Raw genomic sequence first — 27,781 nt, forward strand, 5'->3', positions numbered from 1 at the left:
TATGCTTAAAGTCTTGAGGAATTCTGAGGACGTATTTTCCAAAGTGGCTGCAGCATTTTACCCCACTGGTGATGCACGAGGGTTCCAATCTCTCCAGGCCATCATTGACATTTGTTATTGTCAGTCTTTCCAGTTAGAGCCGTTCCAGTGGGTGTGAAGTGGTACATCACTGCGGTCTTGATTTGCATTTCCTTCTTTTCTTGTGTTCATTGGCCATTCATAGATCTTTTTTGGAAAAATGTTCAAATCCTTTACTCATTTTTAATTGGGTTGTTTTTCTTATTATTGTGTTGTAAGAGATCTTAATATATTCTAAATACAAGTACAAGATCCTTTTATCAGACACAGGATGTGCAAATACTTTTTCCCAGTCTGTGGCTTGTTTTTCTATTTTCTTAATGGTATCTTTTGAAGCACAAAAGGTCTTAATTTGATGAACTTCAATTTATTATATTTTTCTTTCTACAGATCATGCTTTTGGTATCTATGTAAGAACTCTTTTTTTAAAAAAGATTTATTTATATTAGAAAGAGAGCATGCATGTGCATGGGGGGGGTGCAGGGACAGAGGGACAGGGAGAGAGAGAATCCTCAAGCAAACTCTATGCTGAGCATGGAGCCCAGGAGGGCTCAATTCCAGGATGCTGAGATCATGACATGAGCTGAAATCAAGAGTTAGTCCCTTAACTGACTGAACCACACAGGCACCCCTTTGTAAGAATGCTTTGCCTAACCCAAGGTCATGAGAATTTTCTCTAAGTTCTGTTCAGAAGTTTTAGAACTTAAGCTCTTACACTGAGGTCTATGATCCATTTAGAATTAAATTTTGTGTATGGTGTGAGGTAAGGATTCAAATTCATCTTTCTACATATGGATGGCTGATTTCTTTATTTGTTATGGCTTTCTTCAGCTTTTCTATTTCTTTTTGAGTCATTCTTTAGGTAATTGTGGCTTGCTGAGAATTTGTCCATTCATCTAAGTTGTCTAATCTGTGGCGTAAAGTTAAAATCCTTTTAATGTGCTAGGGTCAATAGTGATGCCTCTGCTTCCCTTTCAGATTTTGGTAATTTGTATCTTCTCTATGTCTTTTTTTGGAAGGAGTGGTGAATGGTATAGTTAAAGATTTATCAATTTTGTTAATCTTCTAGAACTAACTCTTGGTCTCACTGATTTTCTCTGTTGTTTTCTGTATTCTATTTCATTGATTTCCACTCTCACCTTTTTTTTTTTCTTTTAAAGATTTTATTTATTTACTTGTCAGAGAGAGAGAGAGAGTGAGTGCACAAGCAGGGGTAGCAGCAGGCAGGGTGAGAAGCAGGATCCCCCCTGAGCAAAGTGCCGAACTGAGGACTGATAAAGGACTTGACCCCAGGACCCTGGGATCATGACCTGAGCCAAAGGGAGATGCTTAACCAGTGGAGCTACCCAGGCGCCCATTCACTCTCACCTTCAATATGTCTTACTACAGCTTGCTCTTAGTTTGCCCTTTTTCTAGTTTCTTAAGGGGAAACTTCAGTTACTGACTTTTTTTCCGTATTTCACTCCAAAGCAAATTAGCCCCTCAGGCAGGTAAGCTGCTGGTTTTCAGAGTCTTCCCTGTCCAGCTAGAACTTCCTTACCTTTGGAATTCAGGTGGGCACTAGACCAGCCCTGGGTGAGACTATCACAGACACCCAGTATTCTTATCCAAAGTCCACTAGATTTTCATGAATAACTGTCCCTCAATACAGTTGAATTCTAGACCCATGAAATGGCTGTGATTGTTTTGTCCAGTTTTCTTGTTGTCTCTTGGTGATAGGATATGCAGAGCCACTCAAGTCTGCCATGCTGTCCTGTCTTTAAAGACCCTCCCCTCTCCCTCCTTTGAAACAAGATTTGGTTTCATCCTTTACCCCATCTAGTACTTTCACAGATTCTGTGTCTCAGGGGGTGTAGGGCAGAGCTGGTGTTAAAAATACTCATGTTGAAAAAACCACTCTTAAGTTATCAATTTAAAGCCAAAGGAAAAAAAAAAGCACTTTAGTAGATCACTCAACTTCCTCAATATTAACAGGGATGAACAGAAACTCTGTGCCTCTTAGAATCTGCATTTATGATAGAGAATTTCAGTGGCACTCTTTGTCATCCCCAGTTCCCAATCTTGCTGATTTCACAGATGCTCCTTGCACTATCTGAGAGGTGGGAAAGAAAATAGGATGGCAGCAGGAAAATGCTTCAAGGCCAGTGTAAAGACCAAGGTACTCAACACACTGCTTGAGTAGAGGGTTTTCAAGCTGTGTGCTAAGGTGATGTGGGTACAGGCTATGCAGTTTCCAGAGGCCCAGTTCTGTTTCTGAAGGAAACTGGACCAGTCTCCTCCCCAAGACATGACACCCTGGAAAGAATAAAGGCTGAGACCCAGGAGACCTGGGTTCAAGCCTCTGGCTCTGCCACTTCCTCCCAGTTAACCTCCATGGGGCTCTCCGTTTCCTTATTTGCAAAATGAATGTCATAATCAAGTCTTCTTCCCAAACTTACTTGGGTATGGTTAATTCAGTGATAACTGTGGATGGCCTTTACAGAGGATTTACATGCTATAAATGTAAGCCTTTAAATTATGAATTAATATATAATTAATGTCTTGAAATCCCAAGATGCACTGGCTAAGAAAGAGACTGTCTCTCCACTGCTGATTCTTCCTTCCTCTGCTTGCCTGCCTCGGGACACAAGAAGGCTGCAGCCAGAGGACCACCACCATACACTCCCGTCATGAACTCCTTTACTGCTCCCCTTCTGCACAGCCGGGATGAAGGATGGAGGCAGATGCCCAGAGGACATAGCCATGCTTTGGTATCTGGAGAGGGCAGTCCACAGCACATGTTGCCTCTCAGAACCCACGCTCCTATCTCTTGACACCGGAAAGCCGGGGCTTTTGGCTGAGTGAGGCTGGGAAAAGAAGCCCACAGGGTAGGAGGAACAGCAGGAGGGAAGTGTCAGATGGGTATTCATGCTAAGCTTTACATTCACACAGAGTCACCACAACCCCTCAGCCACACTTGTCAAATTATCATAGTGTCACTGCAAAGCTACGAATTCACAAATGCAAACTTTTAAGAGCGAGAAGTTCTCTTTTTAACTAAAAAGGGAACATTAAAAGTTTACCCTGCAGGGGATTAGGATTTGTTTTAATATGTTTAAAACGGGTCCCTGTAAACTTTTTACATTTCAATACAGGGTTCCAATATCTAAGGAAAAATGAAAGCTCTTCATCTTCACATATACCATGAACATGTATCATTGTTGCCTTAATAAAGAAAGTTCTGGGTCCTAGGCTGGATCAATGAGACAGCAGGGGAAGACGTAACCTCCCCAGGCTTCTGTTCTGGGAAACCAGGAACAAGAAGGACGCTCGTAAAGGGAACAGAGAGTTGCCCTTAATAACGACGGGTCTTACAGGACAGAGGCTCTTCCTCAGCCGGGCTTGGGTTTCAAAGACACATCAGGACCCAGAGAATCATGAGGGAGGCACCGCTGCTTGGTGGCACTGCCAGCCCCTGAGCTGACCTCCAACCACTTCACATCCCACCTCCTACTCAGCCCGTCCTGCCACCGAGGAAATGAGGACTTCCCGGACGCCTCCCTGGTTACGCGCCACTGTCCAGTGCCCGTCCTGCACCGGCACCTGGGCCTGTCCTCCCACATGGCAGCTGAGCCCCAGTGGGAAGGGACCCAAGGCTAAGGGCAGCCCATCAAGGTTACCTATTTGTCGCTCCAGGTCGGCGGCTTCATCGGGCGTGGCTCGTGGAAGGACTCCTGGGTCACTGAAGCTGGTGCGAAGCAGGGTCCCCATCACAAAGAAGAAGAGGATGCCACCAACCACGGGGATGGCGGGGGTGATTTTCACTGCTAGGTACGGGCAGCTGCCAACAGGTTGGAAAGGCCAGGAGGGGAAGCGGGGAGGGGGAAAAGAAAGGAAATACAATGTCAGTAATCAACAGGGAGCGGTCTGTATCTTCCAAGAAGCCGAAAGGCTTATTAGAGGAGCAAAATTGATTTCCATTAAAAATTCATCTATGTTAAGCATTTCCATTTGGGGAGGTCCACAGTTCTCTCTTGTGGATAATCGAACCCTCCCTTTCCAGCCGCAGTAACCCAGGCCCTCTGCTCCCATGGTGCTCCTTGGGAAAGACACGGGCAGGCAAGGGACAGTCACCGTGCTCCGTAATCATCATAGGACATGCTGGGCTTGGATGCTTTGTGGTCAATACAGCACGTGAATCTGTGTGACCTGCCTGCCCTTCCCCGGAACTGCATCGTAAAAGAAGACACCAGCTTAGAGCCATCTTCAACAGACCCAGCCTCTCCTTCCTGAGTCAAACACCTTCATGGCATGAAAAAGCTGAGAATGGTAAATTCATCCTTCAAAGGCAAGAAAACATTTTTCAATCTTTTGGAACTAATCTCTCCCAAAGAGGTTAATGAGCAATGGAAATGAACTTGCAAGCAGGCGTCTGAAGAGGCTAAAAGGAATTTAGGTAGCTGGGATATGATACACTCCTGCTTTCCAGAAGGCATGTGAACTACCAACTAAAGAACATGGCCCAACTCAGTTCTACAAAACGTTCTCACTGTCCTTCAGTCCTGGGAGCTGATGTGCAGCGGGGACTGGGATGAGTCGGGCAGACTAACGTCTGTGCCAGTGGGCTCTGGGACAGCTTCAAGCGCTGGGCCCACTGTCAAGGTCCCTTGATTCCATGGAGATGGCGAGAAGCAGAGTGAGAATGACCTCGATGCCTGGAGGTGAGTGAGCTGAGTGGGATCTGCCATGACCACGATCAGTCTGTTGTCACCACGTTCAGTCACATCATGGGCACCAAGGGACACAAGATGGAATCAAAGAATTGTCATATCTGGAATGGGAAGCACCTCCAAGACGGTCCACCCCGTTGGGCAATGCTCGTGTCCATACTCGAGAAGAAACAAAGAGAGGGAGTGGGGTGGAAAGATCTGGTCAAGACAAGGGGCTCCATCCTGGGAATGCTAGCGACCAGCACCCCATTCCTGTGCAGTGTTTGCAGAGCAAATGGTAAGGTCACTGACAGGTTGGTAAGGGGATCTCGCCAAGAGTCCCAGGACTCAAAGACCACAGGGCATAATGGCCTCAGGCATGATGGTCAGCCTCAGGCCTGTGAGAACATATGGTCTTCTAGACACCTGGAAAATTGGACAGGTCTCTGTGGGACGGTTACTGCAATCTGAAGACCAAAGGCCTCTCCAGAGTTCCCTGTTTGGAAGGAACCCACAGAATTTCCTACAACTTTAAGAAGGTAGAGGAGTGACCCCCAACAGGACTAGGCCCGTGGCCTCCAGGAAAATCACCTGATCTCGAGAGACAAAAATATATGACATTTCTAATATCTTTTTCATCTCTCCCACACCAACTGCTCTGCAGAAACAGAACAAAAACCACCATCACCGATATCATGTCACACTTAACTTGCTGGGTTGTCATTGTGACTTCCCTTCATGGGACTCACGGGAAATCATGGAAAACAGTCCATTGTCCTTCCTGCATCACTATGACCCTGTCCAAACTCCCAGACACTTAGAGCCTTTTCTTTTTCTTTTTTTTTTTTTTTAAAGATTTTATTTATTTATTTGTCATAGAGAGAGAAGCGAGAGCAAGCACAGGCAGACAGAGTGGCAGGCAGAGGCAGAGGGAGAAGCAGGCTCCCCGCCAAGCAAGGAGCCCGATGTGGGACTCGATCCCAGGATCGCTGGGATCATGACCTGAGCCGAAGGCAGCTGCTTAACCAACTGAGCCACCCAGGCGTCCCACTTAGAGCCTTTTTAAACATCCTCAGGGTTTCTCGTAGGAAAGCGAATTTGGCAAAAAAAAAAAAAAGCCAGCAGACATAAAGAACTTGCTGTGGAAAAAAGGAATACAAGACCGTCTAACCTAAAGACATCCACTTGGTGGAAGTATTCCGTTAAATAATGGAAAGGATGTTTTTAATCCAACTGATTTTGCTCTGCATTAAATTAAAAAAAAAAAAACCAACGTTGCTTTCCTCGAGTGTAGTCTGGCAAATACTGACATAATTAATACCCTTTAATGGGGTTCCAGTTTTCCTTAGAAAATGTGAAAAGCTTCAGGTCAAATAAACAAACATTTAAGAGACTGGGGACACCATAATCGGGTAAATGGCACTTACTGTCTAATCCTGGATTGTGAAGGGAACATTTTCTTGCAATAAGATTTAAACAATTAGAAGGTTTTAAAAGATGGCCCCACTGAGGGATTCAGTATAAAGTGACAATCAAAATCACATTAACGACTGAATCAAAGTTGGAATCCTAATGTTTGTATGGGGCTGAATCCCAGCTCATGGTACAGGGTGGTGCGATGGGCTCTGGGGATGGGTGCCTCTTGGGCACCTCATGTCTACGATGTTAAGTTTGGCACATTTGGACTGTGATGTGAAGCTTCTGTGAAGAACTTGTAATAAAAATTCATTTCTGCAAGTCTGCCGAGTAAATCTCTAACTGTCACATCAACCTGGAGCTAAGAGCAAGGAACGTAAACTCCAGAGGGTCCTTAAAAGGTATTTGTGTCATAAAAATGATGTTATCTTTACTACACTTATTATCAAATAAAAAATAACCTCCCCCATTGTATTAAGCCTTGAAAATGCGTTAGGTACCACAATCAGAAATAAACAGAGTCCATACTGAAGGCATAAAACTGACCTTAGTCCTAGTAGATCTCTATTTATAATAGTCCTAAAATATTTTTTTCAAGTTTTTATTTAAATTCTAGTTAGTTAATATATATGGTAAAATTGGTGTCAGATGTAGAACTTAGTGATTCATTCTTTACATACAACACCCGTGCACATCACATCCTGTGCCCTCCTTAATGCCTGTTGCCCCTCTAGCCCATCCCCACCTTCTTCCCTCCATCAACCTGCAGTTTTTTTTCCCTATCACTAGGAGTCTTTTATGGTTTGCTTCTCTCTCTCTTTTTCTTCCCCTTCCCCTAGGTCCATCTGTTTTGTTTCTTAATCCCACATATTCCCACATATGAGTGAGATCATACGTATTTGTCTTTCTCTGACCAACTCATTTCATTTCACATGAAACCCTCTAGTTACATCCATATCACTGCAAATGGCAAGATTTTATTCTTTTTGATAGCTGAGTAGTATTACTCTGTGTGTGTGTGTGTGTGTATACATACATCTTTATTCATTCATCTGTTGATGGACATTTGGGCTCTTACCATAATTTGGCTACTGTTAGTAACATTGCAATAAATATCAGGGGCATGTCCCCTTTCAATCAGTAGCCCTAAAATATTTTTTTATAGCCTAAAAGAATCTACTCTAGGTGGACTCTGTGTGTGTGTGAATGTGTGTGTGTTTGTGTGTGTGTATGTATTTCATAAAAATGGTTAGAGAAATGATTGTATAGAAGATGATTTCCCAGAATTCAAATTTCAGGCCAAGGTTTCTCCTCTTTCTCATCATTAATGAGTTTGGATAGGAAAGAGTTGGAAGAGTCATTACGCAGCAGCACCCAGGGCAGAGCTGGACAGGATGTCGGGGCAGACTGGGCAGTAGGACATGATCTGCCACGGGTGTCACGAGCTGTGACCTATTTAGGTCCCTCTGGCTTCTCCAAGGTTGGAGCCTACTTCAGTCCCGCTGGAAACCCCCTTGCGAAGGTGGTTTAGTTGATCTTAGGTGACAGTGTACTTGTCTTTCCTTTTACTTGCTTGACCTCAAACTTGATGTGCTCCAGGTCTCACAGTGCCTCCTTCGAGCAAGATGCCACTGATGAGTAAGCCATGTCCTAAAAAGTTTCTTGTTGTCCCAAGTGCACTGGTATCTTTACGGGACACTTCTGGCCGCTTCTCCAGGCTGACAGCTCCAGAAGCCTCCCCTTACCTCCACCTGCCTCTCCTCATCTCTCGCCAAGGATGCCCACTGCCCTCCTTGGCTAACACGTGACATTCAAAGGTCAGAGAGATCCTCTGTCTTCTAAGCCTGCTAGGTACGAGCTTAATTTCCTCCTAACAGGTGCTGAGAAGATTTCACCCAGGAAGCTTCTCTGGCCAGGAGAAGGGTAGGTTCTCCCCAGTTCACAGAGCTGAGTGTGAAATAGGTTTGCACCTATGAACATTAACTAGAACCTCTAACCCCTTCACAGCCTGAAGTCCTAGCAGATAAAACTCCTTATTTTGGTACAATTTTGGACAGACCATCCCCCTGTCCAACCTACCTCTGTGAGACAAAGCACAATATCCAGTTTCTCTTTGAAATCTTGGACAACACTCTTTATAAGAAGCAGCAGAATTCACACCCCTAAGTGCACGACAAGATCAGGGCACCTTCCCACTGCTGCTTGGAGAGAGTGGTGACCGTATGAAGTCCCTCTGGTAAAGACAAGGCAATCAGCAGACCCCGCCCCCGACAGGGCTCGCGAGACCTCCCTCTGGAAGGAGGCAAGGCTAACGGGAAATCCAAGCCAAGCCCCCGTGGCCAGCACGGCTTCATAGCCCAGCCACGGCAAGGAGCAGAGAAAATTCTTAGCCTGAGCTCAGACAACTGGAAAATTTCTCCTTCACATTTCTGAGCAACTGTGGCTGGGATCTCCAACTCTGAGAGCCATTTGTGAGGAGGAAGACTCCTTCCCCCGAGGGCCTGGATCTGATACAAGATGATGCAGCTGCCAAAGACACAAACCCAAATGGAGGCCTCTCTCTGGCCAAATTGCGACCTACATACAGCCCAGGGCCTGTGGAAAACAGGCTCTAAGCGACTTAGTCTTCATAAAGCTCAATGGGAAAGTGTCAGGAGAGGGGAAAAAAATTGCAAAGAATCTGAAAGCATGTGTTTTCATAACATGAAAGTAATGAGCTAATTTAGCACCAGACCAAAGAAATGCTAACCTGATAAGAAGCCATCCCAGGGCCCTTCCCCCTCAATGGTGCACGTCAGTGGGGGCCGGTAGGCTCTGGCTTGTGGTGAATGAATACCCACGACAGACTGTTACCTCATTGGATGCCAGAAGTAAAATTTTTCCAGGTAAAAATTAGAAAATGTAGCATTATCAAAAAGGTAAAAGGGGTATTTTTCTCTCCCTCCTTCCTTCTTTTCTTTCCTCCCTTTCTCCCTCCTATTCTTCCTTCCCTCCTTCCTTCCTGAGAGAGGGATGCCCGGGTGGCTCAGTCGGTTAAATGACCTGAGCCTTCAGCTCAGGTCATGATCCTAGGGTCCTGGGATCAAGCCCTGCACCAGGCTCTCTGCTCAGCGGGGAGCCTGCTTCTCCCACTTCTCCCCATTCGTGCTCTCTGTTACTATCTCCGTTTCTCTCTCTTAAATAAATGAATAAAATCTTTAAAAGAGAGAGGGAGAGCAGTAGGGGGAGAGAGAGAATCCCAAATGGAGGAAGAGAGAGAGAGAATCCTAAGCAAACTCCATGCTCAGCGTGGAGCCCGATGCAGGGCTCAATCCCACAACCGTGAGATCACAACTTGGGCTGAAATCAAGAGTCAGATGCTCAACTGACTGAGCCACCCAGGTGCCCCGAGAAAGAATGTTTTCAATTCTATCAGCAATCTTCTCAGATCTGTATACAAAATAATGACTTGTGCTTTGGTGTTTATTGATGGGATGGGGTAGTTTTCTGGGTGCTCTTGTTACCTGAGCCCATACCTTAATTCCTACAACATTGTTTTATCCTCAAACAGATATTGACATCCCAGAATCAGTGCCGTCCTTAATTCAGCATTCCTACTTAGAGGATGGCTCACCGGTTTGAATGTGACATACAACCAATTCCTTGGACAAAACTCCTTGGGCCATGTTAATTTCAGAGACATTTCAGAGAGGAAATCTGGATTTCATTACTGGGTAGCCAGATTTCTCTGTTTCTCCACAGGACATTTTTTGGGCAGTGGTGGGGTGGGCAGGCGGGCGGAGATTAGCTTTACTTAAAAAGAAAAACAAAACAAAATAAAATATTAACAAGATGTGGCAAAGGCATTAAAACCAGGTGGCCTTTGGAACAGAAAGTAAAGAATATTTTCTTATATCAAAGCAATTTGAGTCATCTTTTAATTATTCACTTGTAAATGGGTACACATACACAGGAAAACAAAAAAGAAATTCTGTTTTGTGGCTCATGACCCCGACACAACACAGCCTACATTTGATGTTTGCCTCCTGTCCTGTACGTATGGACAAGTAAACACCAGAATCACTATTCTTTACAGAGAAATGAGGCCCACCGTGAAAGTCCATACAGGAGGGGGGAGACAGCCTTGGCTCTGTGACGCTATACACCAACAAAAGACATTTCTGTGTTTCGGAAATCACAAAGTGAACCTATTATTTTACATTCCAGAACCCTGATTGCAATGCATTTTGGTAATGGATAGCTAGGACAAATGATCATAAAATGAAATAATCTGAGCCAATGACTCACATGTCTGAAATAATGACAGAGTAGCCTTATGAGGAATGGAGGTCGCGAGGGTTGTGATAAAAATGATCTTTTCCTCTTCATATGAGTCACTGTAAAATAAGTGTAGTCTTCATTTATAGGCAGGGACATAAACACCATTAATTGTATGATTTGTTCCTTAATCACCTACTTAGAAGTAAATGGACCACCACAGGGCAAAGATAAGCACATTACCTAGAGACAAACAGAGAAAAAAGTGGATTCAGAAATAACATCCGCTCACAACTAGAATGGGGGAAAAGTGATGATTTCATTAACCCTTAAGACTATCATTTCCCTGTAAGAGAACTCCAGGTTTGGAAAGCCCCCTACTTGCTCATTGCACATAAGGGTGAATCTGCAAATATGATCTGGAAGGAGGGAGTTTTTTTAAAAAAAGAATTTTATTCAGGGACACCTGGGTGGCATAGTCGTTAAGCGTCTGCCTTCCGCTCAGGTCATGATCCCAGGGTCCTGGGATTGAGTCCTGCATGGGGCTCCCTGCTTGGTGGGAAGCCTGTTTCTCCTTCTCCCACTCGCCCTGCTTGTGTTCCCTCTCTTGCTGTGTATCTCTCTCTGTCAAAAAAGTAAAGAAAATCTTAAAAAAAAAAAAAAAAGATTTTATTCAGGGGTGCCTGGGTGGCTCAGTGGTTTAAAGCCTCTGCCTTCGGCTCAGGTTGTGATCCCAGGGTCCTGGGATCGAGCCCTGCATCAGGCTCTCTGCTCAGCAGGGAGCCTGCTTCCCCTCTTCTCTCTCTGCCTGCCTTTCTGGCTACTTGTGATCTCTGTCTGTCAAATAAATAAACAAAATCTAAAAAAACAAACAAAAAAAAAGCCCCCCAAAACCTCAAAGCATATTTAAAAAAAAGATTATTTTATTCAATTATTTGACAGCAAGAGAGAGAGAGAGAGGGTGCAAATGCATAAGCAGGGGGAGAGGCAGAGGGAGAAGTAGATTTCACCCTGAGCAAGGATCCCGATGTGGGGCTCGATCCCAGGGCCCTGGGATCATGACCTGAGCCAAAGGCAGGATGCTTAACCGACTGAGCCATCCAAGCATCCCTGGAAGGAGGGAATTTAAATAAATGAATCCAAGGACAAAGGGGGTGCACATAACAAGAGAAAACTGGGAGGAATAGCTCAAAGCCAGAGAGAAAGGCTGGGAGAGAGGAGAAATCCACACACACATTTGTCAACTGTAAATGTGGCTCACAGAGTCATCAGAGTCCCTGCAGGCTCATTCTGACATCTGTCTACTTTCTGATCTGAGAACTGAAGCTTTCAGGCTTTCTGAGGGGTAGGAGGCAGGTGAAACCCAGAGACCAAGAAGAGGACAGTCCCTGAGGAACCCGGCTGCCTTCCCCCTGCAGGCCTCCCAGCTGGGTGTGTCTCTGCCTAGATGTCCCCAGATAGCACCGTCCTCCCTAAAGCCTCTACAGCTCCTTGGTGACAAAATCTGTTTCATGATTCTAAAAGGGCCTCCCCGGGTACCCTAAGAGGTCAAATTATAGACCCAGAACCTGGGAATCTGTAGTTTAAAATGGAGGTTTCAATGCACAGGGTATAAGCAGCCTGTCACCTGCGCCTCTGTTGAGAAGGTCAAGAGCTTGTCGGGAGAATGGTGGCATTTCGATGTTTCTGCCGAGTGATTTTGAATTTGATTTAAAATTCCAGGAAGTCGAAGGCTTCGGGCTAGTGTGTGAACCACAGGGAGGAAAGCCAGGATTTCTCTGCCCTAAAGACCGGCTCCTTCATGACCCACGTGATTACTTAGGCAAGGCGACCATACATCCCATTTTTCCGTTAGAGTCCTAACTCAGATGACCTGTCATTTTCGGGCAGAGTATGGTCACTAAAGTACCAGGCCACGGTAACGCCATCACCGAGCTCCCCTTGTGTCCTAGGCCAGAAGAAATGACAAGACCAGAGAGGTCCCTGCAGGAAGCTGTCTGCCCCGGGGACATGCTGAGAGCCACAGCGGGACGTGGGGACTTAGACCAGGTGGCTGGAGGACAGTTAGCCTCCGCCCTGGCCCTACCCAGAATGCCAGTGTGGCTGTTCAGATCCTAGGAGTTTCTAAACTAAAGTTTCTAAACACGGCTTATTTTTGCAGTGGAAAATAGATGATTAAAAATAAATGCATAAATTCTCCTTGAACTGAAAAAAAGGGGGAATTGTCAAATATTAAAATCTTTCTCTGCTGTCATTAAAAAAAAAACTCCCACTATCTATAAAGAAGATGCTTGACAATAATGCATATTCAAGGTTAGAGCAAAACCTCAAATGGCTAAAGCCCCTGATTTCTGCAGGTACATCTAATGAGGTCAGCGTGATATGAGGTATGGGGTAGCATCTATTTAAAGATACAAGAGCCTCACATCACTGCTCTGTACGGGAGAAAGTTCTCCTTTTCTTGCCCTCATGGGTTTCCACCTTAAACTGAACATTTATATATCAACAGTAGAGACAACTATGCCCTGGTCTTCCTATGTCACAGTGAGAAACAAAACCAAACCCAAGAGACAGCTGAGGAGGAGGCTGGAGGTGTAGACCCACGTGCTCCGGGACACGGGCGCCATCATGGCCCAGCAAGCCCTCTGGGGATCTGGGGTCCCGGACTCATTGTCGTGTACCTCTTCCTATTCTTGGGTTGGGGCTGGGTCCGAGGATGGCAGGACGGGGAAAGAGGCCTTCTGGAATGAGAAGGGATGAAAAGTTACGTAAATTAAACTCATACACTGGCCATGTTCTTGGAGTTGAACCCAAACGGCGGACGGCTCTGTTAGAAGCATCATGGCTGAACGGACCGTTCAACACAGAGACATTTTCAACTGAACACAAATTAGTGTAACCATTATATGTTCAGGAGAACCTTTTCCAGGATGAAAATTCTCTGCCTTGTTTTAGACTGCACGGTGGACACCAATGGGCCTTGTCTTCTTTCCCAAGACACTGGGGAGCGTCAGGTTCTCTGCTGGAAAGTGACCCTACGATGCCCGCTGGTACCACTCAGCATATAATTGTTGTTAATGTGGTCTGTTCTCTCCTCCCTCCTGCTAGCCCTTGTCCGCAGCAACCACCCCGGGGTATGTGAAATCGGGAAGCATAGCACCGAGGCCTCTGCCACAGTGTGGCCCCAACCTCCATTACACTGAGGGATGACATCTCCTTCCATACTCTAGAAGCCACTGATATAGGAAAGTGGACTTGAGCGTTATGAAGACCACCTCAGAACCATAACCATTCGACCTTTGTGTGAGTTTCAGGAAGTTTCTACAGATGGAGAGCAAGCCCTGTGGATACTGTGGGGACGTCCTACGTCACCTTCTTTCATCCAATCGCTCCTCACACTTGCAGTGAGCCCATACTACATGCCAACACACAAGGCCAAATGCCAGGGATACAAGAAAATCAAGACCAGATCCTTGCTCTCAAGGGGCTCACCTCCTGGTAGAAGAGACAGACCCCCAAATCAGGTAACTACACACACAACAGCAAGTCTGGTGACAACAGTACAGAGTACGTGGGGGGATCACTGAAAGGGACCAGCTGGCCTGGGCCTGGATAGGACCGGCGAAGGCTTTCTGGAGTGGGTATTGACAGCTAAGCAAAGGTTAGAATAGCACCTACAAGAACTTGGAGCCACAGAACCCCCCACTGTGTTCACTGTATCCTGGCCTTCTGTGGTCGACCACCAAGCAAGAAGGTGGGGCCTTCTCAGACCTACCTGGACTGGACACCCCTGCAGGGACAAGTCCAGCAGGAAGGGGCCTTTGTAGGCTATTAGGTCACTCCTCTATCCCCAGTACCCCAGATACTTCCCGCCACAGGGCAGGCACTCTGCAAATATTTGCCAAATTGAGTTTAATAGAATCATCAGAGCAAACCCGCAAGCTCGAGGTCCACACTGTGGCTGGAGCTGCAAAGCAAGGTGTCGCAAAGAGTTCAATGTTCATGGAGTCATGGAGTTCAATGTTAAGGAAACCATGCGTGAAGATGAGCAGACCTCCCTCTCGATATATTCCCTACTTCTGCTGACAGCTCTCTCCTATCCTGCTAACACTCCGCTCACCCAGACGTCACAGTTAATTTTCTCCTATTCCTGAGGGGAGAAGGAGGGCCACATGCTTCCTTTTGGAGAAGAATTACCAAGCAAATTTCCTTTATAGTATTTCTCTAAGATCAAGGAGAGAAGATTTGGTTTTTAACATACCCATCCTTATAAACGTCTCAGAAGTAAGACAATGGAGGATAAATACAGTTGAGAAATCGCCAATCATTGGGACCAAGAACGCACGTGACTTTGGATGGCAAAGCAACTTTACTCATGCACTTATAGAACGATGTTCTTGTCCATAGCAGACACCATTGTTTGAAAAAGAGTACATGACACTTACTCAGAATGGAAATACGGTGTTTTTGAGGGGAGAAGAAAAAGTCTACACATGTATTTAAGGAAAAAAGTTCTATTTCCCCAAAAGAGAGAAATAACAACAAAGCAAGGTAACCAACTTAATAAGCCCGTGAACATTTTGACACCAAATGGGAGTCCATTGGGTAAGGACAATTTCAGAAGGACATATTTGGTAGAAATAAAAACAAAATGAAATTTAAAATGGGCAAAATGCAATTTACCAACAGTTTTTGGATACGGGGTGCTGTTGGGGGCTGCAGATTAATTTTTCCCTAGTCTAAAGGGACAGCACTTACTGTTCATGAACAGACGATTTCTTTTGCTACCCCCTAAACACTGCCCATGCTACTGGTTATTCTACTGTATAAAGTGCTTTTCCACTAAAAAAATGGTGAAGGCTTCTCTCTTCCCTGATGGTGGGGGAGACTCCTACCATGTAATTATCCAGCCCATTAGAAGGTGAGGTCAGATCAGACAGATACAGAGGGGAAGTCCGCCCTTGCAAGGCACACAGATGTGGTCACAGGGTTTTTAAAGGAACAGTCAGCTAGGGAGGGAGACTGCAGGGAGAGGATGGAAGTTTCCAGTTTTTGATCGAGAACCTACATTTCAAACAGTCTCGCATATCATATTTCATGAACTCCCTATGAAAAGTCTATGACTTTTCCTCATTTTACAGATGAGGAAACTAAGTCATAAGAGGTTCATGGAATTGACTGAAGACATCCAGCCCATACATTTCAGAACAAGAATTCGTATCAGACGAGGCTGTCTTCAAAGCCCACATGCCCAGGGCACATTCTCTCAATTACACCACCATGAGGTCTGCATTTTTTTTTTTAATCGAAGAATAATTGACATACAATACTGTATTGGTTTCTGGTGTAAAACAGTGTGATTTGATATTTATCTGTATTTCAAAATGATCACTACAATAAGACTAGTTATCTTCGGTCACCAAAGTTGTTGCAATATTATTGACTATGTTCCCTATGCTGCACATCACACTGTCTTGTCTTCTTTCTTTTATAACTGGAAGATGGTACCTCATAATCCCCTTCATCTATTTTACCCAACCCCTCACCCCAACCCTACTGCCCCCCTGCCCTGGCTACTTCCAGTTCTGATCTGCACCCTCTACGCCTTCTTAGTAAGATACAGTAACTGTTGTACTTGTTTTTACCTTCTTATCATGATCTCAATTACCCTGATCATGTGCAATTAAGAATGCCTAGAAGACCTGAAATGATTCCGCCGGTAGGTGCCTTGCCCCATTTGGAGAGAGGAAAGGCCCAGGTCATGAGAGACAGCACCTCCCAATGATGAATCACCAGCAGATGGATAGGAAAGGAAACAATTCACAGACCTGCCAAAAAGGCAGCTGAGCCCAGGATCCTGTGCTGTGAGCACCGGCTGGAGGCCCAAACCGTGGGGTGAAGAGGGCCGCTGTGAGGGGGCGGAGAGCCAGAGCCACTAACGCGTGGGACACGGGAAAGGGGTACAGCCATATTTCGGACACACAGATCTTTAACTGCTTAGGGCGCCCCCTGAGCTTCAGGGAAGACTAATGAGGGAGAGCACCTTAGTGCTCCAAGGTCAAGAACATTGCTCTTGGGCTCTGCTTCTCAGTTCCACTGATATGTAACCAGCTCCATAATTTCTGCCTAGAAGAGTGCCTGTATCCCCAGAGTCCCTGTGAAACAGGCTTTGACACTGAATGGTGAAAACACTCCTGCTATTTCTACTTGTGCCGTACACACACAGCCCTGGTTAGTACTGTCTCAGTATTGGGGGGATAGTGCTAAAGCAAAACTCTCATTTATGAAAAAAAGCAAAGCTTCCTAAAGTTCCCAGGCTATACCCAAGGAGTAACTTGCTTCTCCTGAGAAGAGGATGGGGTACAGAAAGTCCAGAGCCCCTACTTCCCAGAAGCCAGAGTGGGACTGAGTCTAAGGCTCTGATTTAGACTTCCGTCAAGCAGACAAGACAATGAACCTCAGGTGAGAACAGGTGGAAGGTGCCAAGTATCACCCAGGAGCCTGGGTATTCTTACTAGATAGTACTGAGTACAGTACTTGACATTACTGAGTACAGTACTGAGTACAGTGATGGACTTTCTATGAAACTCTTTGAACTCACTGGAAAAAAAACTGAAAAATATCGTACTGACCAATTAATGCCTCAACCACTCCATTAGACCCCTTGTTCTTTTCTAAGTGTGTTCTTCTGTGGCTCAACTTTCATGCTGTCTCTTTCCAGCTGTGCATGTCTGAGATAAGGATCTTCTCAGTTCATTTCAAAATAGAACGAGTTCCTAAGGACAGCCCGGTGGCAAACATGACTCTTAATTTCTTAAAAGGGGAGGTCAAAAGGCAAATGGTGTTCAGTAGTTCTAGAGAAAATCACAGAAATAACCTTATAGCATATGATGGGAAGACATCTGGGAAAAGCATATTTAACGAGAGCCCAACAACACGGGTTTAGGCAAAGGAAGTTATGCCTGGCTATCCGGATGGAATTTTTGGAAGGTGTTACTGTCATGAAAAGCACAATAAATTAAATCACTGCCACACATTCCTTGAATTTTGCTGAGCAGATGGCAAAGCTGGAGATCCAACCAGGAAGCTGAAGAACCATACAGAAGACTGGGGGAGAGATCAGAAAGCGTCTCCCACGGAACTGAGTCCTCATTCATCTGGGGCTTGGGCCAGGCATCATTCACTCGGTTCAAACAGTCTGTAGGATTAACGAAGTCCAAAGAACTGCCATGTCTGGAGGGTGACCTTTTACATTTCCAGAAACAACTACCTGAGAGGGCGGTCATGTGACTGCCAAGGAACAACCACTTAATGTCTTAAGTACTTGTGAGACTCTATGATATCAAGAAGCAGAGGTCCACCCAGCTGGCCCCTGATGCTCTAGCTGTGTCTGCGGGCTCAGTGACAAAATCTTGTGGCTCTAAGGCTCATTCTGGACAGTTCTTGAGGAATACTTTTTCAAGAAGAAGTTTCCATCAGTTTGGGTTTCCCCTCTCCTTCTTCCCTCGGAGGAATGTGTGTCTGCTGCTGCCCTGAGCAAGAGGACAGGACTTTAATGTTGTCTAAATATAACAGCAAGCTTTGCAAAACTGTTTTTTCAAAGAGAAGTTATTGGATAGGACATCTGGGTCGGAACCTAGGAGAATGGGTAAACTGGACAAGGACTATTAATCAGTGCTGTTCTACAAGCGACCTGAGAAGTCTGCCTCTCCTTAAGGGGAGCCATAAGTCTGGAAGGGAGTGGGGGTTCTGAGGGAGCCAGGCCTGCCCATGGGAACCTGCTCTCAGGTGGTCGGGAAGAGGCCAAGCCGTACCTTCAGCCATGTCTTAATCTGGAGGTTATGGGCTTCCCAGTCTACTAGGAGAAGATCCGTGGGTTCTTTAAGGGGTTTGTGACCCCCAAAGTATTTCAAATTACTAGGAAGGGAGATATGAACCCATGTACCTACACAGAAGTACATTTCTGCACTGCTAAAAATGCTTCCCAAGTGTCTCTGTGTTCCCCAGCCACCATTTACCACCCTAGCCCCTCTCCCCACACCCCGCAGACCTCTCCATGAGCCAGGAAATAAAGCTAATATCTGCCCATGTTATAGGCCTCCAAGTCCTTGCGCCGGCAGTTGGTAAATAACATGGTTATCAGTTCTGCCCAAAGGTCTGAAGAGTGGAACCAGCCTGCCCAACTGACATTCGGGGCATACACATTGGTCCAGCGGAAGACGGGTTCACAAATTCTGAAGTAGGGAGGAGACACGGGGGCCACTTCAAGGTTGGTGCCAATGTGGGGACAAGCAGTGAAGCTCCTTCCTCATTCACAAGGCCAAAGGTGGGCAAGATGCCTGAATGATAAAATACTTCACCTTTGACAAATGCAGGAGTGTAAGAAGGTTCTAGAAGAGACTGAGGAGTGGTACCATCTTATCCCTAGCCTTGTCTGGCATCTGAGAACTTCACCCTGACAAGACCAAGTAGACTGACAGTTAAGATAAGAACCTGATTCACTTCTTCCCCAGAGTCCGAGGACTGGGTCCAGAGGGCCATGTGACAAGTTGCATGGTATGCGGGAAGGCCTTAGGTACTGGAATCAGAACAAGTGGCTTCAAATATTAAATCTGGCACTTAGTCTATGAACTTGAGGAAGTTACTCATTCTTGCTGAGTCTTCGTTTCCACCTGTTTGAGCTGGAACAACTGTAAATTACAGGTACTGACACGCCCAATGTAGTGCTGGCTTGAGAGCTGGCGGGTTACTGTTTGGAAGACCTTCCACAAAGCCCTGGATATATACTATGTACTCCCTTAATATTATTCCTTTCCTCCTACAGGAGCTAGTCTGGCACTTGTGTGGATTTCTGGTAATTTTCCATACTTCCCGGTTGTTCCTGGTTTGAATCTGGTCCAGTGGCCTCCCTGCGGTTTAAAGTTAAAGCCCATGAGGTTGTGTGTTTGTTTCAGAGGCCAGCGAGTTGGGAAGAAGTGTGGCTTCAAAGCTCGGAGAGGAACTCAAGAAGTGATCAGACGCCACTGGAAAAGAGGGTGAGTAAGCAGTCTGTGAAAGAGAAGTGTAGTGGGGAATGGAGGTTGAAACCAGGAACTGGCTCTGTGCGATTCGCTGGCTATGAAGACCGGTCCCTCGCAGCCATGGAACAGCAGTGGGACCAAAGGAGGTTCGGCTGTCATGCTGTTGGATGCCCCAAATCATTCAATTGAAACACCGTAGAAAGAAGTCCTTTCACAGGACGGTGGGCAGCCAACCAGATGGCTCTGGCGATCCTGGCCTCCTGGTGTTCAGCCCCACCTGGAGTGAAGGCTGGCCTTGGTGACTTCTGGAAAATGGCCACAGAAGTGATGAGTTCTCACTTCCAAGATTAGGTCACAAAAAAAGATGGCAACTTTCCTCTTGCTCACTTTCTCGCTCTCTTGGGGGGAGGCCTGGCTGATGTCATGCTGTGAGCGGTCTATGGAGAGGCTCTGGAGACAAGGTTCACAAAGGGGGCCACTGGCCAACAGGCCCAGGAGTGAACTTAGAGGCAGGTCTGCCCCCAGTTGAGCCCTGAGATGACCGCAACCTGGCGGGACACCTGAGCCAGAGGCCACAGCTAAGCTGTGTGGGATTTCTGACCCAGATGCTTCGAGATAATAAATGTTTGTTGTTCTAAGCTACAAAACTGTGGGATGATAGTTACACAGCAATAGCTCACTCACACACACAGAGCTCCATCAGGCACAAACTACATTCAGAAGTTACATCCGCCAAATAAAATGGAATATTCTTCTTCCTAGAGTGACTAGAACAGAATCACTTAATGGAATAAATCCTGAAATCCTTCCAACCTGAGATTTTGTCTGACTGGCTGAGTGGTATTCGGGACTCCCTTGGGATGTGGGGAAAAAACTGCAGTGCTACAGATCACCAAACATTTTGTTTCCCTCCCCATTTTAGTTCCATCTTTTATACAAAATTGTAAGGGATACACATTTACCAATGAGTCTGTTTCTTAATGAGTTCAAAGAATATTCTTTCTGGAATCTGACTATGCCAACCTTTGTGCCCCCGGAGTTTGACAGGACTGTGAGAGGCATAAAATTTAAAGTCAGAAGTCTCTTGGTGGGGTCTGCATAGCCACTGACCAGACATGTCTGGTATCCCTGGTCCCAGCCTCCCACTAGAACCCCCACAGGGACACCACAAGAAGCACAAGAATGTCAAAGGCAGTGAAGATTCAAGAGAGGTACAGCATGGGCCAAAGTCCAGGGGGTTCCATTAACATACTGTGAATGAGGACAAGCCGAGAAAGGCATTTCTAGATCACACGTCACCTATTACATAAGCCGTGAAACCAAACAAAGCAGATGCCCCCACCCCCAAAGGGCAGGGAAAGACCTTAACACAGAAGAAATGAAGATGGCATCAATCTCACTAGTGATGGAAGAAAGGCAAATTGAAAATACCATTTGTAGATTCATATTGACAAACGCCCCCAAGGCTCAAGAGAGAAAGAGAAAGAGAGAGAGAGAGCCTGGGAGAAGGCGGGGAGAACTATCCCCCCCGACCGCCCCCTGTCTGCCCCTGGGAGGACAGACAGCAGGCCAGCGGTCCTGCCAGCGGCCAGAGCCTGATGGTGTAAGGCCTCAGCTCTTTTCAACCTGGTCTGTCTGGAGAGAAGGAAGCAGGTGGAGGGAGGAAAGGAAAGGAAAAGAATAAAGGGAAGAAAAGAAAAACAGAATTTACAGTGAGCAGATTTCTAAAAATCATTAAAAATTACTTTTAAATAACTTCTCAAATAAAAAAAAAATGATTAAAAACGGTTTTTGGGAGCATCTGGGTGACTCAGTCGGTTAAGCGTCTGACTCCTGGTTTCCGCTCAGGATCTCAGGCTTGTGATCTCAGGGTCAGGAGCCCCCAAAGCGGGCTCCTCGCTCAGCAGGGGGTCCACTTGAGATTCTCTCCCTCTGCTCCTTCCCCCTCTATGCTCGCTCACACTCTCTCGCTCTCTCAAATAAATAAATAAATCTTTAAAAAAAATAGGTTTGGTAACTTTTGGGGACCCGAAAAGAAATAATTTCCTTAAAATCCATACCACTAGGAAGTAGACTCCTGGATCTCCTTTCCTATGCCCATGCTTCCTGTGCCAGTAACTTCCTCAAGATCTCAGGGGCAGGAAATGGGGGAGGGGAAGCCAACAGGCCCATAAACAAGACAACACCCCCACACTTAATGGAAGAGTCAGTGTGAAAACCAGTGACACACTGTCAAATCCATTCCTGTCTGTGACTCAGATTTACGAGCTTCTCGCTAATGTCTGAATTTAATTTGAGAGGATGCATCGAGTCTTAACTCTAATTATGTGATGGCAGAATTTCCCCTTTTTCGTTGTGAAAGCCATTTTTATCTGTTTGGCTTTTGACATAACATCTGCATTTATAAAGCCTGGCAGGAACGTGCTGCATGGATAGGTCCAGGGGCCTGAAACAAAGTCCGCACCCAATCTTCCGACAATCCCGTGGTAGCTGCTGGACCAGAGGAACACACAGAGCTGCTTAAGCAACCTGGCAAAGGTCATCCAAGCAGTGAGTGTAAAGGGCAAATCTAGGACCCCTTCAGGCCAGAGTTGGGTATCTTTGTGCAGCCTGGCTTTGTGGCTTTTTAAACACAATTTATTACATACTTGAGCAATTTACAGGTTCATTAGGTTAATTAAGGCAACCATGTCAAAGGCTGCCCCTATATTCTGGGGCCTTATGCTCCTCCCTGTGGACTGGGAGGCTTGATGCCATCAACCCTCAATGAAAGAATCAAAGCTGCTCCTTGTGCTGCTGATAGGGGAGGGCTGTGGCTGGGGGTCCGGAGGCCCAGCCAGGAATTACAATTGTGTTATTTAAATATCTGTATTTAAATTACACCTTCCCTCCCCCGCTGCTCCTGAGCACTGTCCTTCCAGGAAACAGACAGGCCTCTCCCGATCCCTAAGTAACCCCTTGCTCTAAAGCTAAGGTTCAGAGCAGAAAATGCAGGAGTCCATTATTCAAGGCTGACCTCCAGAATTTTCTGAGCTAAATTACATGATGGGCACTGAGTTGGAGTTCAGAGTTAGCTAATATGTCAGACTCCAAACTATAACGCAAAGCAAAGATCTGACTCACTTGTGTGAACTCCTGACTCTACCTACCTGGGTCCCTATTTCATCATCTGCCAATGAAGTTGGATTAAACCCCCAAATGAGCCTTTCAGCTCGAACATTCCATGGTTTTAAATACGTATCTGCACGCACATTTCACCTTTCCTCCCCCACAGCCATATTGGCAGAGCACAGCTACATTTTATATGATTTCAATTTATGTGAATTGGAAATAGTAAGATTATAGAAGTATTGATAAAGCTTTATTTTATGTGCAAAACTCCAAAGCCCTCTGAATTAAAGGAATTATCAAGAACCATGTCATTTTAAAGTGAATTGTCAACCAATAGCAAGAAGTGAATTGTCAACTATGTCACACTACTGTCTCAGTCCCCTCGTAAGAAGGAGTATTCAGTGCTATTCCCCAGGTCAGTGGACACACCAGCCATCCCTTGTACCAGCATCCTACGGCCAACACTTTTGCTCCGTGTCTCAGAACACATGTACAGGATTTTAGTGACAATTGTGTTATTTAAATATCTACTGGACATAATTTAAAATCTTTGGAAAATGTCCTATAGAAATGTCATTGACGTGATCATTAAGAGGTAAGTGCTAGTGCTGATACTGGAAAACACTAAAAATGTAATAACTTTGGAAAGAAAGATTGTAAAACACTATTATGTGTGTCTAATTATGCTTTTCAAACATTTTGCTCAAAACAAGCACAAATATCCTTTTAATGGTTGCAGATTATGTCTTTGAAGAGCACATCCTCCTTTCTATAAACTTACTTCTAAGGAAAACTAATCTCAGATTATGTGTTTTAACTCATATGAGATCTTCAGGAACTTGCTTCTTGCATAAACTAAGACTACCAAGTAATCTCTAATTAAATATGTTCCAGTAGTGGCGCCTGGGTGGCTCAGTGGGTTAAGCCTCTGCCTTCGGCTCAGGTCATGATCTCAAGGTCCTGGGATTGAGCCCGCATCGGGCTCTCTGCTCAGCAGGGGGCCTGCTTCCCCCTCTCTCTCTCTGCCTGCCTCTCTGCCTACTTGTGATCTTTCTCTCTGTCAAATAAATAAATAAAATCTTTAAAAATAAATAAATAAATAAATAAATAAATAAATAAATAAATATGTTCCAGTAGAACTTCTGTGCCATGACAGCTGGGGAAGAAAGACCTAGAAGCATGGGCAGCCAAAGTGCGTATAGGCAGGAATGCAGGGGGGGAAACAGCCGAGTCTCCCTGCAGGTTCCGCCACCAGTCATAATGGGAAAGGGACTCTTTCCAGGGCCACTGCCCCAGGCAAGGACACAGCTGGGATGCAAACAGAAACCCATCTGCCCAGAGTTCGGCATAAATCATGCACTCCAGTTAGACTCAACACTTTAGATCTGGAAGTGACCCTGGAAATCATCACTTGTCCTGCAAATGCCCTTCCCTTCCTCTCTACTTGGCTCAAGTGCCACCCACTCCGAGAAGTCCTTCCTGAGCTACCCTCCCAGCCCTTTAGTGTCTACCTCTGTGTCACCCAAGCACCCTGCGCATCCGTTCACTCCCCTGCTGGGCTCCAATTGCGGGTTTTGTCACTCCTCTTACTCAAAAGGACACTGAGTCCCTTGGGGACAGTGACCAGCTGGTCAGCTGGTTTATTCCCAGGACCTAGCAAAGGAACAGACTCCAGGGGCCACACTATAGATGTCTGCCCGACAAAGCCAACCAGCTGAACCCTTTCCTTCTGCAGGGGAAGAGCCGGGAGGAAAGGGACTTGCCCAGGACCACACAGCTCCCGAGGGCCAGCACTGAGACTAGGACTCAAGGCTCCAAGGCCCTTACCTGCCGGTCATCTGGGACATGCATCATGTGGGAAGCTTACATTGCTTCCAGAAACCTTGTAAGGCAATTGTGCTTCTAGAACCACCAAGCCTGTGCCTTTTAGAAAGTTATTTCACTTAGACCTTCTCTTCCCCATGAGCACACCTCTCTGGACAAGCAGATACCCGCCACTGGGCACACACTGAGCATCTTAAGATAAGGAGTCACATAAGGAAAGTATCTCGTTTTTTCCATGTGATGTCCTACTTGCCTTCGGGTTTATTAAAATTACGTATTATTCCCTGCAGTTGCTTCAAAGCATGCATGCATGAATGAATGAATGAATAAATAAATAAATACCAAACTTCGTCTCTTTGCTTCTAACCTGAAGACATTATCATACCTTTAATACCAGGGTTGGAAAAATGCAATATATACGATAGGCCTGAAGCTTAGTTGCTACTTCGCTGTGTTTGGATCCCTATGCTCCAGGACAAAAATAAAAAACCAGCTCCCCGTTCCACGATGACTCTGGGAGGGCTCATGCTCTTGTGGCTAGCAGCATGAGCGAATCGTGCGAACCCTCCAGAACCCCGCACCAAATACCAGGGGCCCCGCAGGGGGGCTGGGGTCTCCACAGAGCAACAGCAGTGACTTCTACGTGGCTCTCCCTCCCCCGCCATGGCTGTCACCTGTCTGGATTGGCTCATAACAGCTACAGGGTGGCCAGTAACATACCTCCTGGTAAGTGTCCCCCAAGTGCAGGGGAGGGCCCAGGCCACCGGAGTGAAATGACTGTGCCGATCACAGAGCTCGGGCCTGGAGTCTTCTGTGGAAATAACCAGGGGGACCAGTACAGGGTGGGGGTGGGGTGCAAATGCCAGGTGTCTCGGGCTCCCACCCAAGCCCCAGGACATGCGTGTGGAGGCAGATTCCAAAGTCCCCAGCAGCCACAGGGGAGAAGCCTGGGGATGGGAGGAGGTTTGGGGCCTGGCACTGGAGATGGAAGGGACAGCAGGAGAGGCAGGGGACGGGTTTGCAGAGCTGGGGGCTGGGGCACAAGAGCACACACGGGAGGGCCTCTCAGCAGCTGTGATGCCTCTAGTCCCTTTTCCGCGCCTCCCCTGAGTTGTAGCTCATTCCTCGTCATGGCTTTGCCAGCCTTTACTCCCCAGGCACTGAGCCCACCACCAGCTTGTTTCGGGGTGTTTGTCAAACACACCCCCAAGTCCCTGCTGCCCCAAGAAGCTCGCGACCATACACCTGGCCTTCTGTTGCTTGTAAGTTACTGCTGTTAGGAACCACTTGCTTGAGTCCCAAACTTAACTAGCGGCAAACATCACTGTGGCCTGGGGAAGATCTAGCAAGTGCCGCTTCTTCTTCTTCTCTTTTCCTTCTTCTCCTCCTTTCTTTCTTTTTTTTTTTAAAGATTTTATTTGGCAGAGAGAGATTACAAGCAGGGTGAGCAGCAGGCAGAGGGAGAGGGAGAACCAGGCTTCCTGCTGAGCAGGGAGCCCAACACGGGCCTCGATCCTAGGACCCTGAGATCATGACGGGAGCTGAAGGCAGACGCTTAACGGAATAACTCCCCCAGGCACCCCAAGTGCCACTTCTTTCACATTGAAGCACAACTAGACTCAGGGTTGTTGGAGATTTAAAAAAAAAAAAAAAAAGGAAACTGCGATGACAGGTGGGTGGTCTTTGTTGCTGCAGGCCTCCCGCACAGGGATCCGGGTGGAGCCTCAGACTCCAGGAAAACAAACAGAGCTGCGGGCAGCCTGCCCTGTGTGAAGAAGCCAGCAGGGTCTCTGCCTTTGCCATCCCCCTGCCTGGCTGTGTGTCCACACCCACAGGTGCTTGGGTGCACACACACACATTAACACACACATGTGTGCACTTGTACACACATGCACGTCCATGCTCACACGTGTACATGCATGCATTCACACATACACACGTGCGCACATGTGTGCTCACACAGGCACATGTGCGTGCTCTCATGTGCACATACACATTACACACGCGCATGCTCACACATACACACAAATGCACACACGCGGTATACACATATGCTTGCACAATACATGTGCACACACACACTCCTTTTCAAGTTGTTCACAGGCAATCCCGTGACTCACCCCACTGACCCTTTCTCAGCCACCAGCTGAAGTAGTGGCCGACATGGGGCTTTGATAAAGAACACAGGCACTGCCTCCATCAACACTTCAAAAAATCCACCCTCTCTTGGTGATGACATTATGTTCCTGATAAATAAAAAAGGAAAAGCAAATGCCGGCACTGCTTTTGAAATGCAGTAAGGACCAAGACCACAGGCAGCTCCATGGACCAAGGATCCGGCCTGAGGTAAGGCAGATGCTCCCAACCGGCCCTCGTTCAACTGTGAGCCCGGCTGCTGTCTGAGTCTCAGGAGCAGTCTGGGTGTACCTGGCAGTTTTCGGATGCCCCGTGTGGCTGACTGCTGGGGAGATGCTCAGGGTGGAAGGTTCTCTGGGGCACACCCATCCCTCACACACTGTGGAGAAAGCAGCCAGGGGCTGGGTGGCTCAGCCAATTAAGCTCTTGGTTTTGGCTCATGTCATGATCCCGGGTTCCTGGGATCGAGCCCGCAACAGGCTCTGTGCTCAGCGGAGCACAGGCTCTGTGCTCTCTCCTTCTGCCCCTCCCCTGCTTATGCTCCCTCTCTCTTTTTCTCCCAATAATTAAATCTCAAAAAAAAATTTTTCTTTTTAAATAAAAAGTAAGAAGAAAAGAAAGCAGCCAACTCCACTAGGAAAACCAGTTCTCCCATTTTGGGGAAGAGTTCATGGCTCCTGAGGAAGGAAGGGTTCAGTGGAAGAATGCTCAAGGCAACAAAGATGTCCAAGGGCCTGATGCTCACTTCAGTGCTGTGGCCAGATATCCCACTACCTTCCCATCGGAACTCTCAGTACTTGTTCTCACTGCTTTGCTAGAGCTTTCCAAAAGGAAAGGAACACAGAAGAAACCCTGCCCCTGCCCCTCCCCTCGGTGCAGCCATGGTGCAGAGTCTGCGTACTACAGATGGGATGGGCGCAGTGAGAACAGGTTTCTTCTGGAAAATGACAGATGCAGCTGGAATGGTTTACATATTTATCAACGGAATGCATCTCATTGTGTCTAGCGACAAACACGCCCAGGAAAGACCACAGAGGGTCGGCATTTACTAGCCCTTCAGTTCTCGTTTGATTTCATCTCAGACTTGACCTTCTGTCTGCATCCTTTGTCCCTCCTTGCACAATTTTATATATGACTGCAGTCCCAAAATCTTGGTTCCCATCCCTCATCACTACATTCGATCCACTAATAAATATGGATTACTTAGCAGGTGGATTTACAGTGGGGCTGAAGAAGATTGGCCAAGTCCAC

The 27,781-nt window shown here is 46.5% G+C and overlaps 1 protein-coding gene across 8 annotated transcripts in view; it reads right to left on the minus strand.

Moving 5' to 3' along the window:
* Positions 1-27,781, minus strand: part of ZDHHC14 (zinc finger DHHC-type palmitoyltransferase 14) — a 276,426-nt gene that overhangs the window by 114,803 nt on the left and 133,842 nt on the right. For 7 of the 8 annotated variants that reach the window (XM_032338627.1, XM_032338628.1, XM_032338622.1 and 4 more), the window contains exon 2: positions 3,738-3,898. In XM_032338627.1, coding sequence (XP_032194518.1) covers positions 3,738-3,898 — 161 coding nt within the window. Of the gene's footprint in view, positions 1-3,737; positions 3,899-10,469; positions 10,559-27,781 lie in introns of those variants that run through there. The other variant, XM_032338625.1, reaches the window with a different exon arrangement.

This window comes from Mustela erminea, chromosome 4 (genome assembly GCF_009829155.1).
Source record: "Mustela erminea isolate mMusErm1 chromosome 4, mMusErm1.Pri, whole genome shotgun sequence".
NCBI lineage: Eukaryota > Metazoa > Chordata > Mammalia > Carnivora > Mustelidae > Mustela > Mustela erminea.